The following is an 18,736-nucleotide window of genomic DNA, read 5'->3' as shown; positions in this document are numbered from 1 at the left end:
TTCAAACTGGTCTGGAATAGTGAGCTTACATGACCATTTTTACTCCAATGTTTGTAAACAAACTGTATAGCCTTGTACACATTTGGTATCATGGATGGTCAGTCCTTGCATCCATAGATCTGTTTATTAATTTGAAAGTGGTTACACTTCTCCAGCCCCAGATAGATAGAGAGAGAAAAAAACATCATACACTATTGTTTCAATTAAGGATTCTGGCTTGAAAATGTAAAATAAAGAAAACACAAAGTAGATAGATATTAAGCAATAGCAATTTATTTAAACATAACCAATCCTAAGCCACAACACTGAATGACAAGACTCAAATGCTGTAGCATACATTGTATAAAATCGATCAGGTTTCAATGCCTTGGTTTGTTAAGTTTCTCCTGTAATGTCAGAAAGGTCAATGCAGATTACACTGTTTCACTAAAATCATTAAATCATGTATTTTATACATTTTGTAAGAAATAACCATTCAGTAGCACACAATTATATAACAAGGCAAAGTGCTTTCAAGGATTGCAATGTCAAAATAATGAACATGTTGGAGATTTGTTCAGGGTTGGAAGGGTATTTGTGTGTGCGTGACTTTTACGGAATGGATCTCTAACCCCTATTATTGTATATCACATACCTATGCTTCAGTCAAAGGTCAGTTGGTTGGGAGAGGTGATGGGAGTTGTGGTGGTAGCATGATCACAAATTAAGGTCAAGATTTGTTTTTCGTTTGAAGGCTTAAGGCTGGATGCAATACGATTTCCCTTCACACAAACACCACATATCTCCATAATTTGACTTCAATAACAGCTTTAGTTATGTTGCTTTTGTAATTAAGATGCACACACGTTCTCCTAATCTCTGGTAGTTGTAGACACAGTTGCAGCTGTAAACTAGACTTAGACGTATGGCTCAACTTACACACTTACAGTAAAAACCCACCATACTATGAAAAACAGGATGATTCCTGGTGGATACTTTCAGGACGGGGTTTTAAAAAAAACTATCATAAAGTACCTTGTTGCAACAAGTATCTGAAGGATAGAAAACATGTACCAGAGACGAGGTTCACATGTATGCTACAACAGTTAGACCTTAAAAGAGATTTCATTCGATCAAAATACAGTTTGGCTTCACATTCCAGTGGTTGTTGGGATATAATTTTTCTTTCCATGTTACAAGCGCACGTACACACACACACAAAATCAAGCTCACTTTTTTTTGTGTCTTTGATCAAAAGTGATTAATATGCTTTCATATTTTCCAGACACTAGTATACAGTGAGCTACAAAAGTATTGGGACAGTGAAAACCGTTTTGGCTCGGTACTCCAGCACTTTGGATTTGATACAATGACTATGAGGTTAAAGAGCAGACGGTCAGCTTAACCTTTCGGGTATTTTCATCCATATCGGGTGAACCGTTTCAAAATTACAGCACTTTTTGTACATAGTCCCCCCCCCAAATGTGTCACGGTCACACTACTTTTGTAGCTCATTGTAGGTGGTTATGAGCTAAGGAGACAAAAGAGTAGCTGTGCATCAAGGAGGTAGGCAAAATAAAACATGATCATATTACATTAGCAGTAAAAGTAACTTTCAAAATAGCATGGACATTTGAGGTGAGACCATTTGTTTTAACTTAAATGTATTACTTTTAACTGATATATTTGAGGTAATATGGATTCAAAAATCACACAATCCCATGCAAATAAAACTTAAAAGAAATGTTTACTGAATGCTCTAGAAAATACTGAATGCAGGCATGCTCAAGCTCTTCACCAGGCAGCAGTACTTCAAAACAGAAAGGTGCCAAAGAGAAAGCATTTCATGCATTTCCACTTGCTCATTTTGCACCTCCTAATTTATAGTTTGGCCTAAATGAAGCACAATAACACTTTCATGATCACCTACAGTTCATGCTGAAGTCACATGGGGAGTCAACATCGGCTTGGCATATTCTATCCCTTCTATGGACTACAACCAGATAGGGACTATTAGTGGTTAAAATACCTGCCTAACGTTCAACTTTATGACCAATTACTAACTTTAACCCAAAACTTCCAATATGGTGAAAAAAATTGCAGCGAAACAAGAAGCCAATGAAATTCTAGCAGAGGCAATACGGACAGTCAAAGCACATAATAATTCAAGGTTGTAGCCCGTAGACCGGGCTTGTGTTACATTTTGCTTGGCTGGTCTATTGGAGTAAACAAATCCTAGCATAATACAAAGCAATGTCCAATGACTGAGTCAAACCGAGACGCCCTCCTGAATAAGACGCTAATATACCCAGAACCAAAGTAAAAATAAGGGCTGTTAAAGCAAAGGACTACCAACCACCAACCTCAAGCTTTCAATTACACCAGTGCTTTAAATTTCATTCAAAAGGTATGTTAATGCATATTAGTCTACCCCACATAGCACGTAGGATACTGTACTAATTTATTTTCAAATATGCTCAAATTAACAATAACATTTAAAATGAGTCAACCAAAAACTATTACAGGCCATTGTACCAGAATCTTACATACATCACTTGTGTTTCAAAGGAAATGTATTTCACGTTAATAATTAGAAGGAAAAAACAATATTCTTTACGGTATTTATAAACCAGGAAGTGGGTAAAGAAATACAATAGACAGGAATGAACACACACTTTTTCTTTGCCCTTTTGCTGATAGCGGTTCATATTACCATCGCACACTCTTGACCTCATACTCACTAATGAAGACATGACAGCTAACTGCCCAAATCGTCACACACGAACACACTTAAAAACACAGAACTCTATGCCTACTCACTGTACTGTAAAAGTAATCAAAACATTAAGTTCTGTGGCATAGCAATCCATTGACTTCCTTGTCCACAAAATACAATCTTCTTCCACCACCTATTTTTAGAACATGTTGTAGTACAGAGAACAATCTAAACACACACACACACAATTAAAGGAGTTGCAAAAAAACTAGCCTAAAAATGCCTAAGCCACAACGTTTATTCGTGATTATCTTAAGTCGGTTCACTTTGTATAAGGGGGAGGGGGGCGGGTTGTACAGACACCAACTAAAACTACATCCTGATCAAATCAACATACTGCTAAAATGGTACTACAAATGTCACAAATATAAGTCTTGCTTTATAATAATTGACCATGTTAATTTCAATACCATTTAGTTAAGTAAATCAACAACAATCTCTACACACTACTCTGTCTGAAGTGCATTTTTAGTGATGTTGTGCTTAGAACACCCAACAAAGTGCACTTGCCAATATTGCTTTTATTATGAATTCACACTATAACTCCAGTATTATCACTACTGGGATTCAACACTATTTCAATGTGTTTTTTTCAGGTCCCTTGACAAATATGGCAAGCAAGCAAGCCAAAGGCAAGAATCAAACGAGAGCAAAATAAACTACAGTCAAGTTGTACATCCAGAGGGTGTTTGGATTTATGACAACAGCATGAGTGTTTCTTTGTATATTTCTCCAACCAATTAACAATTGCTTGAAGGGTTGAAGCCACAGTGCACGACATGGATGGATGATAAGACTGGGAAGCACTAGAATCATGTTGTGTTTTGAATGAACAACAATGGCTCACTGGCTTCACCGGATCTGTAATTGTGAGCAGTTGTGTTCCTGGGAGGTGTGACCTCCACTTTTATCAACAATAAGGCTTTCAATTGGCATGAACGGAAGACCATTTTGCTGATGTGTCAAATATTTTTTTCCCCCAAGGACTTAACTATTCACTCAATGGTTTTGTAAGGACACAGTTTATTATGCCCGTCTGTATCACGACAAAGTGTCAGTCAGGATTATATTTGGTGGTCATAGAGGAGCTGGGTTTCGCAGTTTACAAGGTAACATTCTTTAACTATAACAACTTTGACCAGCCATGTGACATACAGTAGATATAGAAATGCACAGAAGTCTCATAAATAAGTTACTTTATGATGTGGATCTAAAACAACTTCCGGTCCAAGACATTTCTCTCCTTTGGTTGCCTATCGAAGCATTTCTTTAAATGGAAACATCATGATTCAATATCCTAATTTAACTGTTTTTATTTATTTTATTTAACCTTTAAAATTTACCCAAGCAAGTCAGTTAAGAACCAATTCTTATTTTACAATGACGGCCTACCCCGGACAAACCCTCCCCTAACCCGGACAAATTGGGACTCCCAATCATGGCAATTTGTGATACAGACCCAGGATCGAACCCAGGTCTGTAGTGATGCCTCTAGCCCTGCGATGCAGTGCCTTAGACCACTGCCCCACCCAGGATTCCTACTTGCATTGCCCCATCCTATGGGTGGCTGTCAAGAAGCAGTCGAGTCATGAAACAACCGTCAAATAAAATAAAAAAGTGACAAAAATAGTTGCATAATATGTATCACATTTACTCTCCAATGAGGTCCAATACATCAATAAAATGCACTGGTTTGGGTAAAAATCATTGCGAGACATAACATCTTGAGGTAAGCTGTTCAATGTCTGATAACGGCTAATCAAGTAATACATGAAGGCATACAATAAAAATAGTGTGGACATTACTCTCCACTAAGGAGACGACACCAGTGCATCCCTCCATAGTCTATTTGGAGGGTCAACTCAGTAACTGTCCTTGAAGAGGAAGAGACGACAGACAAAATAAAGCTATTGGTGGGTCTACATCGTCTCTGAAGTATTTCAAAGAAGCCAAATACTGTTAGAGAATAAAGTCAACCCATACATCGGTTTGCTTTGTTTTGAACAAGTAAGCCTTAACTAACTTCAGAGGCACACGAGTGACAAACGTAATCAAACAAGTTAGGACCAGACAAACTTCAGACAGTACAACATGGGCCACACAACCTGAGGGTCGAATAGCGGAAAAGTGGGACCGACAGTTTGGTTCAATTTTAACAAGAGTTTGGATGTTACGACTGAATAAGCATGTAAATCTTGTCCACGTAGTAGTTGTACAACATAAACAATGAAGGCATGAACATAGCCTACAAGCTATAAAAATCAAGAATCTTAACATGATCAGACATGCTATCTTCTCGAAGAAACATTTTGTCGACATAGAGATGGGACAGACATGCAGAAGTTGGAATCACGGAAGAACTTAATAGTGTGCTTCACGCATGAATCTGGACATTGAAGATGACACAATTCTGTCAATTTCAAGAGGTGTTTGTTTTGGTGATCAAATGTAATTTATGACTAGAAACGTCATGAGATGAATGAATCTTGTTTAATCCATTTAATATGATGTACCGCATTTTACATGCGTACTTTGAGAAAAAAATTGTAGCCATTTATTTTCAACAAATTCTAATGAAGAAAGCTCTAATTCTGCCGTTTATATTATGCTTGGAGAAGAGGAAATGTTCACGGTCTCCTCTTGATTTGAAAGAATCCTTTCAAATGGGAATTTAAAAAATAAAATAAAAAAAAGGTAACTGCCTAGATATTGCCTTAATCCAATGACTTTTCAAGTAATGAAGGACATCGATGTCCTAGAGGTAAGTGGGAGACATCCCAGAGGACTACGTTATGGACAGAATCACCATGGTGATCACTGGCATAACTAAAAGAAACCAACATGCTCTTTGTTTCAAACTTCTATCCCTTCCACACCTAATTTAGAGGTTATTGAATCAGCATGACACAAGTGTTCGATACCATATGAATGCTTTCTCACTAGAAGGACCATAGTGTCTCATCAAGATAAAGGCAGCTACATTAGGCCACTATACCAATAGTGTATGTTCTTCCTATTCTCCAATTTTAACACGACCCTACTTAGTCTCTTTCCACTCACATATCTGATGCCAACATTTTGTCAGTTGCCCAAAATCCATAAATACTCTTAATCTATACAAATAAAATAAAAAAGGAAAGAAATTAAGATGTGTTGAATCTGCTTCCTTCCAAAGTTTTTAATAGTTCTTTCCCCAACTTCTCCTGTAACTCAGTTTACAGTACTCGGACTCAATTACTTGTGTGCAATTTTACCATCTTCTACCCTACTAACCCATACTGCTTTTTCAAAACACAATTTGGCCTTGATCAGTCTTCCACCATGCACATTCACAATTATCTAATGCTATCTATTTCACTCCATCCACTGGCCAAAGCGCCCATGTCTCTCATTCCTACAAACTGAAGCATTTTGAGAAAGTTGTCCATCTTTGCCATTTGAGCCATTGTAAGGTATTATCGTCCTTTACAACAAAAGAATTCTACACAGATGCTTTTCCATACCATACTGATAACATTTCAGATGTTGCATGTGAGACATCAACCTAAAACTGTGTTTAATTGATGCATTAGGTAAATTCATTTGATGCCATCCAGAATTACAATTCTACCAATTCTACCTAAAAAAGGATGAAGAACAATCTAATCCCCTAAAAAAAAAAAACATTATTCCTCTCTTTGTGTTGAGCATCACACAAATACCATCTCCACTGAGAATCAAAGACAATTCCTTTTTTTCATAGACAAACAGGTATTTCTACGGCACTTGTGAGTCTAGGTTACAGAATGGAGAGTTATTAAGGTCGACTGTTTTGATAGACAAAAACGGACACATTCCCAAATGTAAAAATCGGCTACGCACTACAAACAAAATATAGAGTAGCAAAACAACTATACATCATTTCTAAGAGGTATTGTAAAGGCAGTCCATGGTGAGTCCATGGTTAACAGGAGGGATAGCTCGGCTATTAGCGCTAATGCCCATTGTTGACAAACAAAAGCTAGAGAGGAACTAAAAGTATCATTCACCAAATGATTTATAAGAGTCAAAACGATTATATTGGCGTGAGGCTTGTACCGCTAAACGTAAGGCGGTACATATATATGCTGGATGTACCACGTTTTTAGGCTAACCCATCCGCAGAATGCAATAATACCCTTCAATAGCACAAATTAGTTAGCCATCCCTTCATATCAAAAGATGAAACACAACCCTACCACATCTATGCATGAGGAGGCAGAGGTAAAGATAATTTTGCTTTAGTCCATTTTTCCATTCTTTTCCCATCATTTCTAGAACTTAACTTAAACAGTGCGGCTAAAGTCAAGTTACTCGAAAACCAAAACCCCTGCCATAATTTAGACCATACATTCACGTTTTTGTCAGCAATTGACTAATATGGCTTAGTTAAGATGTCTGCAAATGTACGGAATATCTCAAATTTCGGTAAAGTCAAGTGTTTTTCAGTTTCATCCCCTGCTTTTTGGCAACTCAATGAAAGGCAGCGCAAGTATAATTTTCCATTTGAAATGTGTTTTTTTTTTGCTGCACACGTGTGCACACCAAGGTGTGACCATAGACTTTTCACTGCTCTCTTATGCTAACCCCAAAGAGAAACATGCCCCTCCGATTAAACAGTGTGTCTCTCCCACAAGCACATCACACATGATTGTGAAGATCAGTCACCAGTTCATCTACTCTCATCTCTCCACTGAAGGTATTGTTCTCCCTAAATAGAAGTTTATATCTACATAGGGAACATATTGTATGTACCGGTATACATAAATACATATAGAGATATTAAATATACAAAAGTGCTTATTCTTGAAATAAGTGCTTTGGGTCAGGACTGAGTGAAAATGGTTGTTTTTGTTGCATCACTGAACATGTAAAATGCTTTCCGACATTCTATGGCCCCAAAGATCACAATACTAGGTTCATATATGTCCACAGTGTAAACAGAATAGGTAAATAGGGAGGAAATAAACACTTTTTTTTTTAAAAAGGGGAAGGAAAGGGGCTTCATGAATTTAGTCCTTTAACTCTTTACTTGTATGTCTTTAGGCATCCGATTGATCAGTAAGGGATTCAGTTTCACATGAAAACTTATTCCAAAAGGGAGATTGGGGTTTTCAATGTCATGTCTAACCAGCCTAACGACAACAAAACCGTAGGCTACACCAAATCCACGGTCAATGAAATGTCACACCGTTACACAATATAGGAAAAATATATATATGGGATCCAGTAAATTCCTATTCTCATTTAAATCAACGCAACAATTATAATTAACATAGCAATTCACCCTAGAACATTATTAAATGGCTTACTATTCGATGTGATCTCACCTCATCGAACTGGGCCTAAAACCTTCTCTGACATCATATAAAAAGGCTTATGTAAAATGCCACAAAAATTTCAGGTAGCTTAATACAATCATTTTTTCAGCATATTAGTATAAATATGAGGAACAACGACACTGGTTTTGGAATTTGCTATTCCTACATCATGTAAAGGATATTGACTTTGTCATCTTATTTTTTCTTAAAAGGCTTTGACATTAAAAACCTTGTGGAATAACATTACTGGCATCTGAATAGGTGCAAGATAAGCTTTTCCTTTTTTAAAACACAGTTCCTTCCCAGCCCTATGATTGAATGCACCAGGAGCTGACAATGAATCTCAGGCTGAAATATGATTCAGAAATTGATACATCAAATGTTTTTTTCTTCTTAATATAATGAATAGTACGTACATCTAAGGAGATGTGCAAAATGATTTTGATATTCCATTCAAAAGAGAACAATTCTAGGTGACAACTGATAATAGGAACGAGGCATATCCAGAGATAAACAACAGTGTAACGGAGGAAGAGGGTTAAGGTTGTCAGTGTATAACACAATGGAGGTATTTGTACCAGACATGTCAACATGGTGTTCTCGTTGACAAAAAAAGAGAAATGGGAGCACACATACTTCAAAACGGGTGTAAAGAAATACTCGGTGACTCAATGACTCAAACTAAATCCCGAAAAAGACACTTCTTAAAAACAACTCCCGACAAGCATTTACTTATAAATAAAAAGCCCTTGTGATGCTGATTGTCATCTCAAAAAATAAATAAAAAAGTAGCTGTCCATACATAACCGTACCAACATAATATAAGTATGTGTGTTTTTGTGTCAGCCATACTTTGTCAATATGGTGTACTGTTAAGAGAAAAGATATGCATCGGTACAGTAACACTACTTGTGCAATTTTGCCATCTAACTACATGTATGTAATATGTCAAATACAGATACAAGGCAGGCTAATGCAGAATGTTACAGTACACCATGGATTTAAAAATACTTTCTCCTTTTAAATATTCAAATTACTTTATGAATGTTTGACTAGGGTCAAATGCTGATAAAGATTGATTTTGTAATTAATTTTTTTTTTTTTGTGGAGGGGGATCTTTACAATCTCAAGAAAACAATTACAAACGGAGTGAACATCATTTTGAATTCTGTTCAGATGAACATAACTAACAATCTTCATAAATAGCGTAATCAACTGATTACCCTTAAAACTAAACTGATTCAACTACTATGCAAAAGGCGGCAGAGAAGAAATCAACAAAAATTAATGGATCTATAGTGTGGCCCAAACAGGAGTCAATGAGTTGCGTTGTTAAAATCTTTGAGTTAAGTACAAGACGTGCCTAATTAAAATTTAAAAGGAATGCATTAGTGTTTTTGGCTGTACTTTTGACAACTCCCAATGCTATGCCTATCAACGTGACAAGTGAGGATTACAGCGCATGCCGTTTGATTGGGATTACTGACTTTTTTTCAAGTATGGCTGTTTGGAAAGAATAGAAAAACAATTTAAAAAAAACATTCTACCTATTCCATTTGAAAAATAATACTTTAACTTTGGAGGTAGTGCAAATTATTTTCTTGAAAACTTGGAAGTCATCCCCAATGTTGAGGTAAAAACATGAACCTTTCCACACAGCAAACTGCATGAAAAGAAAAAAAATGCTAAAGAATTTGAAGTCTTGTTTAAATATTGCTTCCCAATAATAAAAAATAAAAAAAATAATGTACACACCAAATGTAGACCCGCATTGACAGAAACCATGAATAGAATCCATGGAAAAGGCAGCAATATTTTAGCAGCTATATTGAAAACACGTCTTCGCTCTTTAATTTCCGACTGGAGGCATGGCCTTATTGTGCAAACATATTAGACTGTCGATTCACAAGTAAATACGACGACCATTTACATTATGTAAACAAGTGTTTATACGACAGCAACAAAAATAGCTTATGCTGTTCAGTATGTGTGCTAAACCCATTTCTCTTCAAATCTACATTTCATCCTTTAAAAATGTCCCACTAGCATTGTTCTCTTTTAAAATTTTAAATAATCAGGAATCAGGTGGGAGATCAGAGGGTATAAACTAGGTGAGGTTAAGGGGTTGTGGTTGTCTCTCAGTATTCCATAGGCACAACATTGTTAAATATCCAGAAACGTCTTAGAACCGCCTTAAGGTACCAGAAGTATTCTACGACAGTGACGAACGGGAGAGGGGTTCAGGCAAGACCCACAACGACTCCCTTCAGGATGGACTCAGTGAGAGGGGGCTAATGCAGAAAAACCCAGCCAACAAAAGTCCGGGAGCTACTGGACCTGGTGGATGAGGTCACTCAGACAGCCTTAGCAAGTGGGAGGTGCTTGTTGTCGGGACTTCTAGGTGAGTCAACACCAGCTTGTCACCGCTCGTTTTCAAATCCATGGGCTTCTCTGCAGAGCTCTCAACTCACCCAGACTCTTAACTGTACAGTCAAACCCAGCGACGGTCTATCGCGCTCTCCCGTTCTTTCCCCCGCTCTACTACTTCAGTTTTATTCTCGTCTTCGGAGAGAGGCACGGCACTGCAAATACCCACACATGCTGCATATTGCACCAGTCTCAGTCAGAGTAGAAGTTGGCGAGGCACCGTTCTCCTTCTACTAGGTCATCGCTTTCACTGGGATTTGTGAGGTAAGTTCATTCGTTGTTGAAGTGCAATATCAAAAATTCACAATAATTTAAATTTATTTTTTAGAATTAATTTAGACCGTAGCTTATAACACATGCTTGTGAATCTGTTAATTCAACAAAACCGTGATAACTTCATGATGATACAGAAACTCTGCCGGTACGATTCAGAGGGACTCAAGTGACGTGCTCTGTCCTGGACACTGGACAAAGGGTGTCTGACCTAAGGCCAGGCTAGCGACGACAGAGACGATATGCCACAGAGGAGAGGCAAATAATTGCATATAGGTTTGACTGCACCCATAAGGGATTTAGATTTTCTTTAAACACACAGACAAACGCACGCGCACATATATCGACACACACATCCAAACACACACATCCAAACGCACACGCTCACTTACACACATGTAATTCAAAGTATATTCCTGCTCTTGTTGTGTGTGTTAGAAGGGGGGGGGGGCCCTGGATCATAGTGGATTAAAGAGGGCAGATCTGGCTAGTTAAAGATATAAGGGGACAGGGTAGGGAGGTCTGAGGGAAACAGGTTGGGGGTTCGCTTCACTCGGTGAAGCAGCCGTCCAGGCCGGCGGTGCCGTGGCGGTCCTTGGCGTAGGCGTGGTGCAGGGTGCCGTTGGGCAGGGGCCCGCAGGTGGTTGTGATGCCACAGTGCTTCAGCAGGTTGAGGCCAAAGGAGGCGGCGGCGCTGGCGTCTTTGGGAGGGAAAGGCTTCATGGTGGAGAGGATCAGGGCCAGGCAGTCCGCCACGTCCTTGTTAGGGGCACAGGCCAGGGCCGGGGTGTGGCCTGACGATAGGAGACAAACACGCACATTGATTAAAATGTATATTTCACATTTAAGAATAACAAATTTTCTTTTATGGTTTCCAATAACAAACTGTTTAGTCAAGAGGTGAACATGCATATCAGACACGCTATCCGAAGCGACAGAAGAAAATGGCCAACACTAACCGACACTGTGGTGACTCACCCTCCTCATCTATAGCCATCACAGCTGCCCCCTGGCTGAGGAGCACCTGGACCACTGTAGCCAGACCGTTCCTCGCTGCGATATGAAGGGGCCTGGGGAAGAGGGAAATGGGATAAACAGTCAATAGACCACCTGGGTAAACAAAACGCTAGGTCTTCATGGTTTTGTATAGGTCCGTTAGGAGTCATACAGACTGGGAGTTTAAAGGGGCTGAGTGAGAGATGAAGCTTGGGTTTTATACAGTGTTGAACAGTGTCTTTCATGAAAGGTTGAGTCTCTGCGATGATGATGGCTCACATTTGCAGTGCACTGTTTGTTGCATTGATGAGGGAGGGGTCGCTGATCTCTCCCAGGATTAACAGGGCACACATCTCATGAGCCTGTGGGAGAAAACACATTAAGTATTAAGCGAGCCTTGTCCGAGAACAGCCTATAAAGGCAAGATCTCCTGTTTCTGTAGTGCAAGGGAGCTTGATGTACAAATATACCCCCTATTGCAGGGAAACACAAAGGTCAGGTTTAGTACACTGGGATTGATCCGCCAACACTCTCCGAATAGGCAGCTGCATGCAACGGGGTCCTTCAGGCACAGCCCAGGACAGCCACCACCAGACAGACAAGACCGAGACTGGTAAGCGAGTGGCAAGCTGCAATACACTAGACACACATGCCATTTCCCTGCCACCTAATAATGCTTTGGCATCAACAGTAATAAACATGAGCAATCTGAAGATGTAAAGCAGTTATCCAATGATATGTGGATCTGTCATGCTTGTTTTCTGTATCGTTGATAGATGCCAGAGTTTTTAAAATAACTTAGGTTGTGAATTTGGCTACAGTGAGTCATAATTCTAAATAACAGTAGACCGTGTGTCAGCTAGGCGTATGACGGAGTGTCTTGCCTTGCTGCAGGAATGTGTCTGTCTCTCACCTTGCTGCAGGCCAGATGAAGGGCGGTGTTGTCGTTGACATCCAGCAGGGTCAGGTCTGCCTTGGCCTGGTGCAGCAGGATCTCTGTTGGGTTCACACATCTCTCACAATTACACATCATCATCATTCGGCTGCAGAACAGTCGACAACAAGCTTCCTCCACTTGCTATGGTCACTCGCAAGGGTTGCCATTTGATGCTGTGTCCACAATTACACAGTTCATAAATACTTTTAATAAATACATATAAAACAAATGTATACCAAACTAATAAGCCCACTAAACTTTCAGTTCTCATATTTACTGGGTGCAATAATCACATGATCTATTTTCTGGCCACTCACCGACGGCTGCGGTCCGTCCGTTGTCGGCGGCAACCATCAGGGCGGAGCGTCCTGTGGTGTCCACGGCATTGACCTCTGCCCCCTGGACCAGGGCCAGCTGCAGCCCGCCAACACTCTCCGAATAGGCAGCTGCATGCAACGGGGTCCTTCAGGCACAGCCCAGGACAGCCACCACCAGACAGACAAGACCGAGACAGGTAAGCGAGTGGCAAGCTGCAATACACTAGACTTGACAGAGCTCCGTACACACAAAGGCCTATGCAGAAAGTCACGACAGACACACACCTTCCTTTGGCGTCTCTGATGTTCACCATCTGAGGTCCGACCGTCTCTACCAGTAGTTCAGCAGCACCATCATGGCCATTTATTCTGGAAAGGAACCAGACAAACTGTGAGAAACCATCCTCCATCTCTCCGTCATACAAAAAGGACAGCAGTAGCCAGGTCAACATTCTGATGAATTCAACACCAGGTCTCATCATTCCGACAGATTTACGTTTTTCAAAACAGAAGCTCTGATAATAATAGCGGAATCCAGAACCCTAAAGAGCAGGGGGAACCAGTGGTGGTACTCACAGAGCACAGTGCAATGGGGTGAAGGGGTTTCCTTCCTGGATACTAAAAGGTTTGTGTTCAAGTAAAACGTCCAAACAGTCTTCGTGCCCTGAAAGAGACGAGAGATGGAGTCAAGACACAGTTTAGAAGTTCTCTCAACGCTATTTAGCCCAATCCCACACTGTGTGTTACTCACTGAGGTTATTTGTAGACTCTCAGGGAAGGTCGTGTGTGTGTGACTCACCGTGGTAAGCGGCCCAGTGGGTGGGAGTGTATCCGCTGTAGTCCAGCATTGAGTCGAGGGGGTCGGTGCGTGTGGCGCCCTGCAGCAGGCTGCGCAGGAGCTCCATGTGGCCGCAGGAGGCGGCCAGGTGCAGGGGGGTGCGCCCCCGGAAATCCCTGCACAGAGCCGAAGCACCATGCTCCAGCAGGGCCGACACACAGTCCTCACTGCCCATCACCGCCTGCAGGAGGAGACAGAGAAAGAGTTAAAGAGACAGAACCCTTCACTGACAAGAGAAAGAGGACAGAGAGAGATCGAGAAGAACAGTTGATAGGAATAACTGTCTTGGACCATCACTGCAGGTCAATATACACTACATGACCAAAACTGTGTGAGCACCTGCTCGCCCAACATCTCATTCCAAAATCATGGACATTAATACGGAGTTGGTCTCCAGGGAGTGTTGCACCAGAAGACCGGTGATTTTTACTCGCTTCAGCACTTGGCGGTCCCATTCTGTGAGCTTGTGGCACCTACCCCTTCGCGGCTGAGCCGATGTTGCTCCTAGACCTTTCCACGTCACAATAACAGCACTTAAGAGTTGACCGTGGCAGCTCTAGAAGCGCAGAAATTTGACAAACAATCCTATGACGGTGCCACTTTGAAAGTCACGGAGCTCTTCAGTAAGTCTCCCGAGTGGCGCAGCGGTCTAAGGCACTGCATCACTACAGACCCTGGTTTGATCCCAGACTGTATCATAACCGGCCGTGATCAGGAGTCCCGTAGGGCGGTGCACAATTGGCCCAGCGTCGTACGGTTTAGGGGAGGGTTTGGCCCGGTAGTGCCAAATAAGGGTTATTTGACTCGTAACGATAGCGGATCCCTTTTGGGTGCTATACTAGAACCCTTTTTGGAGGTTATTTAAAGAACCATGCTCATATGGTTCTAAATGGAGTGATGAATCACGCTTCACCATCTGGCAGTCCGATGGTAGAATCTGGCCATCATTGGAATTAAGAATTTGTTCTTAACTGACTTGCCTAGTTAAATAAAGGTTAAATAAAATTGTAAAAATACTGTTGATGTTTGTCTATGGAGATTGCGTGGCTGTGTGCTTGATTTTATACACCTGTCAGCAAAGCGTGTGGCTGAAATAGCAGAATCCACTAATTTGAAGGGATGTCCGCATACTTTTGTATATATACTGTAGTTCATCAGCAGTTTCTCTAAGTGTCCCATCTACCCAGATTCGAAGAATGTGACTGCAGGGGACCCCCATTGGCAATATATTTTGAGATTTAGCAGATGTTATGGTTAGACCAAGCACATACACATGGTGGGGACACTCACAGCTCTGTGTAGGGCAGTGCGGCCTCGCTTGTCGGCGGCGTCAACCCCGGCTCCCTTCTCCAGCAGGATGTGGACACAGTCAGTGTGGCTGCCCAGAGCTGCCAGCATCAGAGCCGTCCTACACACACACACACAATCCCAGGGGTTTTTACATTCAAATAACCAGTAGGTAAAAAAAAGGGAGCCCACTACCTGAGAATTGTGTTTTAAAAAACTGCAAAAATCATCTTTCCTATTCTAGTGGGTGCACACATATTCAACAAACACATATTCAACAAACACATATTCAACAAACACATTATTCAACAAACACATTACTCAACAAACACATTATTCAACAAACACATTATTCAACAAACATGTTCAAGAAATGAATGAGTCACTCACTGTCCCTGTACGTCGGCAATGTCGATGATGTCAGCCTTCTCCCCTCGGTTGACCAGCATGAGCAGACAGTCTGTTTGGCCGTTGGAAGCTGGAGGAGGTGGTGACGGAGGTCAAATATTGAGACAAGCTCACACACGCAATGAAGAGCAGGTAACAGAGAAGACTGAAAATATTGACAAAAGCTCATACACACATCCAAACACCATTGTGGATTAGAATCTAACAATCACAAAAACCACGGAAAGTGGAAAACGCACACACACACACACACCTGCGACATGGAGCGGGGTCCACTTGTTGCGGCGCTCCCTGAGGTGGCAGGAGACCCCATGGGACAGCAGGACCTCCAAGCACTGAGCGTGTCCCTTCTGGGCCGCCAAATATAGGGCGGTGCGCCCCCCCGCATCCCGAACGTCCAGACTCACCAGCGTCTCAGACAGCACCCCCAACGCCTCACAGTGACCGTTATACGCCTGGGTGGAGGGAGGAAAAACACGAGTGTGAGAATGGCGATGGGTCACTGTGTTCGAGACATCACACTCCAACTTCAGAACTAGAACCACACAACAGTCAAACTGAAGTGTGTGAGAATGGGGGGTGTAAACGTGTCAATTCATTGGGTAAGTGTGTTCAATTAATAGTTCACTCCAACTTTGAACTTGCACTGTAGAACTAAGAGGGACCATAATTAAACTAGTGCAATGTGTTCATTTGAAGTTGAAACAATCTATAGAAAGTGCATAGACAGTACAGCCAAGTAGACCTTCAGGCCATCGGAAACGAGGCTCAGCGGGTGTAATGTACTCACGGCTAAGTGCAAGGGGCTAACTGGAACATTGCTCTCCACGTCTCCCAGACAGTTGAACGACATCTCCAAGAGCTGGGGGACAGAGGGACAAAGACAGGAGTTTACAACCTGTACATACTGCACCACATTCAGAGATTACTGCACCTCCCAAAGGAAGCGGTACACGACTCAAGTCACCTGAGCTTAGCCCTGTGACGAGGAAGTGAAAGTAAATGATTTACCGACACCTACCCTCAGCACTTAAAGGTGTGGATGAAAATACCACTTTATTACAAAGGCTATGACCAGTTTCAAACCAAGCGCGAATTTCAACACGTCTCAATGCTCTAAAGTTTCCTCGTCTTCATCGGCACTGATCTGAAAACAACGGACTAGTGAAAGCAACATGGTTGGATGTCTACTAGGACTTCGCCGCCACTTGTCCTGTTCTTTCATAGTGCAGAAGACGAGGAGGGTAAGCCACTGTTGAAATGCATCCGTGATACGACTCATCGTTGCCTGTCTGCAGCACACACACACACACACACACACACACACACACACACACACACACACACACTCACCAGCTCCAGGTTCTGCTTGTTTCCGTGGGCTGCTGCGTAGTGGACTGCGCTGTAACCCTTGGTGTTCCTCAGAGCCGGGTCAGCCCCGTTATCCAGCAGATACTCCAAACAACTACACATACAGAGGAGACCGTCATGTTAGGTCAACCAACAAGCTTCTGGATACACAACTATGTCAACACAGAGAGAAGAGAAAAAAAAATTGTGATCAAACAACAAGCCGTCAAATACAATGAACAAACATATAAACGCAACATGTGAAGTGTTGGTCTCATGTTTCATGAGTTGAAATAAAAGATCCCAGAAATGTTCCATACGCACAAAACAGCTTATTTCTCTCAAATCTTGTACACAAATGTATTTATTTACATCCTTGTTATAGTGAGCGTTTCTCCTTTGCCAAGATAATCCATTCACCCGACAGGTGTGGCATATCAAGAAGCTGATTACACAGCACGATCATGACACAGGTTCATCTTGTACTGGGCCACTAAAATGTGCAGTTCAGTCACAACACGTCACAGGTGTCTCAAGTTGAGGGAGCGTGCAACTGGCATGCTGAGTGCAGTAACGTTCACCAGAGCTGTTGCCAGAGTATTTAATGTTAATTTCTCTACCATAAGCCACCTTCAAATTTGTTTTATATAAGTTGGCAGTATGTCCAACCATCCTCACACCCACAGACCACGTGTATGTGGGCGAGCCATTTGCTGATGTCAACGGTATGGCTATGGTATGGGCAGGCATAAGTTAGACAACGAACACAATTGCATTTTATTTATGGCAATTTGAATGCACAGAGATACCGTGACTAGATCCTGAGGCTCTTTGTCATGCCATTCATCTGCCGCTATAATCTCATGTTTCATGAATGCAAGGCCCCATGTCACAAGGATCTGTACACAATTGCTGGAAGCTGAAAATGTCACAGTTCTTCCATGGCCTGCACACTCACCAGACATGTCACCAATTGAGCATGTTTAGGATGCTCTGGATCAACATGTACAATGGCATGTTCCAGTTCCCGCCAACATCCAGCAACTTCGCGTAGCCATTGAAGAGGAGTGGGACAACATTCCACAATCAACAGCTTGATCAACTCAATGCTAAGGAGATGTGTTGCGCTGCATGAGGCAAATGGTGGTCCCATGCCCCTACCTTATTTTTAAAGGTATCTGTAACCAACAGATGCATATCTGTATTCCCAGTAATGTGAAATCCATAGATTAGGGCCTAATGAATTGATTTCAATTGACTGATTTCCTTATATGAAATGTAACGCAGTAGAATCTTTAAAATGGTTGCATGTTGCGTTTATATTTTTGTTCAGTATACATGGGCGGGTTAACTTGAACTGGAAACCATTGCAGGAAAGTGTACATTTCTAAACAGTTCCCAACTTCTGAGAAACCAACATTTTTGAGCTTGGTCAATTGGTATGTTTATATGTTTTAAACTGGATAAAACTGAGATGACATCATGGTGAGGGACTTACAAAAAGTCCTCCTTTGCCCTCTCCTCACTCTGGTGTCCGACTGAGTAATGTCTGTCCACTCTGGGGAGGGGGGGAAAAAAATGTCAGTTCAATTTTGGAGTCTTGTATATTTTTTGCCCCTCTGTGTGTGTGTTGCGTGTGTGTCTCACCGGCAGAAGGTCTGCGATGCGGCAGCGTAGTGCAGGGGGCTGCAGCCTTTCTGGTCCAGCTCATTCACCTCGGCACCAGCACTCACCAGGGCAACCGTGCACTGGTAGCTCCCGTTCGCAGCTGCGTAGTGCAAAGGAGCTCTGCCAAGAGAGGGAGGGAAG

At 41.6% G+C, this 18,736-nt stretch overlaps 1 protein-coding gene across 3 annotated transcripts in view; it reads right to left on the bottom strand.

The window, feature by feature from the left end:
• Positions 1–257: 257 nt before the first annotated feature.
• The window catches only part of LOC118388713 (serine/threonine-protein phosphatase 6 regulatory ankyrin repeat subunit C-like), a 35,058-nt gene continuing 16,579 nt past the window's right edge, over positions 258–18,736 (bottom strand). Inside the window, exons 14-28 of one of the 3 annotated variants that reach the window (XM_052527014.1) lie at positions 18,575–18,715; positions 18,426–18,485; positions 16,931–17,042; positions 16,368–16,439; positions 15,831–16,032; positions 15,560–15,647; positions 15,173–15,290; positions 13,844–14,063; positions 13,621–13,708; positions 13,330–13,413; positions 13,045–13,190; positions 12,704–12,786; positions 12,070–12,152; positions 11,773–11,864; positions 258–11,588 (exon numbers count right to left, since the gene is read on the bottom strand). In XM_052527014.1, coding sequence (XP_052382974.1) covers positions 11,344–11,588; positions 11,773–11,864; positions 12,070–12,152; positions 12,704–12,786; positions 13,045–13,190; positions 13,330–13,413; positions 13,621–13,708; positions 13,844–14,063; positions 15,173–15,290; positions 15,560–15,647; positions 15,831–16,032; positions 16,368–16,439; positions 16,931–17,042; positions 18,426–18,485; positions 18,575–18,715 — 1,834 coding nt within the window. In that variant the 3' untranslated portion in view covers positions 258–11,343. Of the gene's footprint in view, positions 11,589–11,753; positions 11,865–12,069; positions 12,153–12,276; positions 12,353–12,703; positions 12,787–13,044; positions 13,191–13,329; positions 13,414–13,620; positions 13,709–13,843; positions 14,064–15,172; positions 15,291–15,559; positions 15,648–15,830; positions 16,033–16,367; positions 16,440–16,930; positions 17,043–18,425; positions 18,486–18,574; positions 18,716–18,736 lie in introns of those variants that run through there. The other 2 variants (XM_052527015.1, XM_052527016.1) reach the window with 2 other exon arrangements.

Source organism: Oncorhynchus keta, chromosome 10, assembly GCF_023373465.1.
Source record: "Oncorhynchus keta strain PuntledgeMale-10-30-2019 chromosome 10, Oket_V2, whole genome shotgun sequence".
NCBI classification, from domain to species: Eukaryota; Metazoa; Chordata; class Actinopteri; order Salmoniformes; family Salmonidae; genus Oncorhynchus; species Oncorhynchus keta.
Note: the sequence above shows the minus strand (reverse complement) of the source record. Positions and strands in the feature narration are given on the sequence as shown.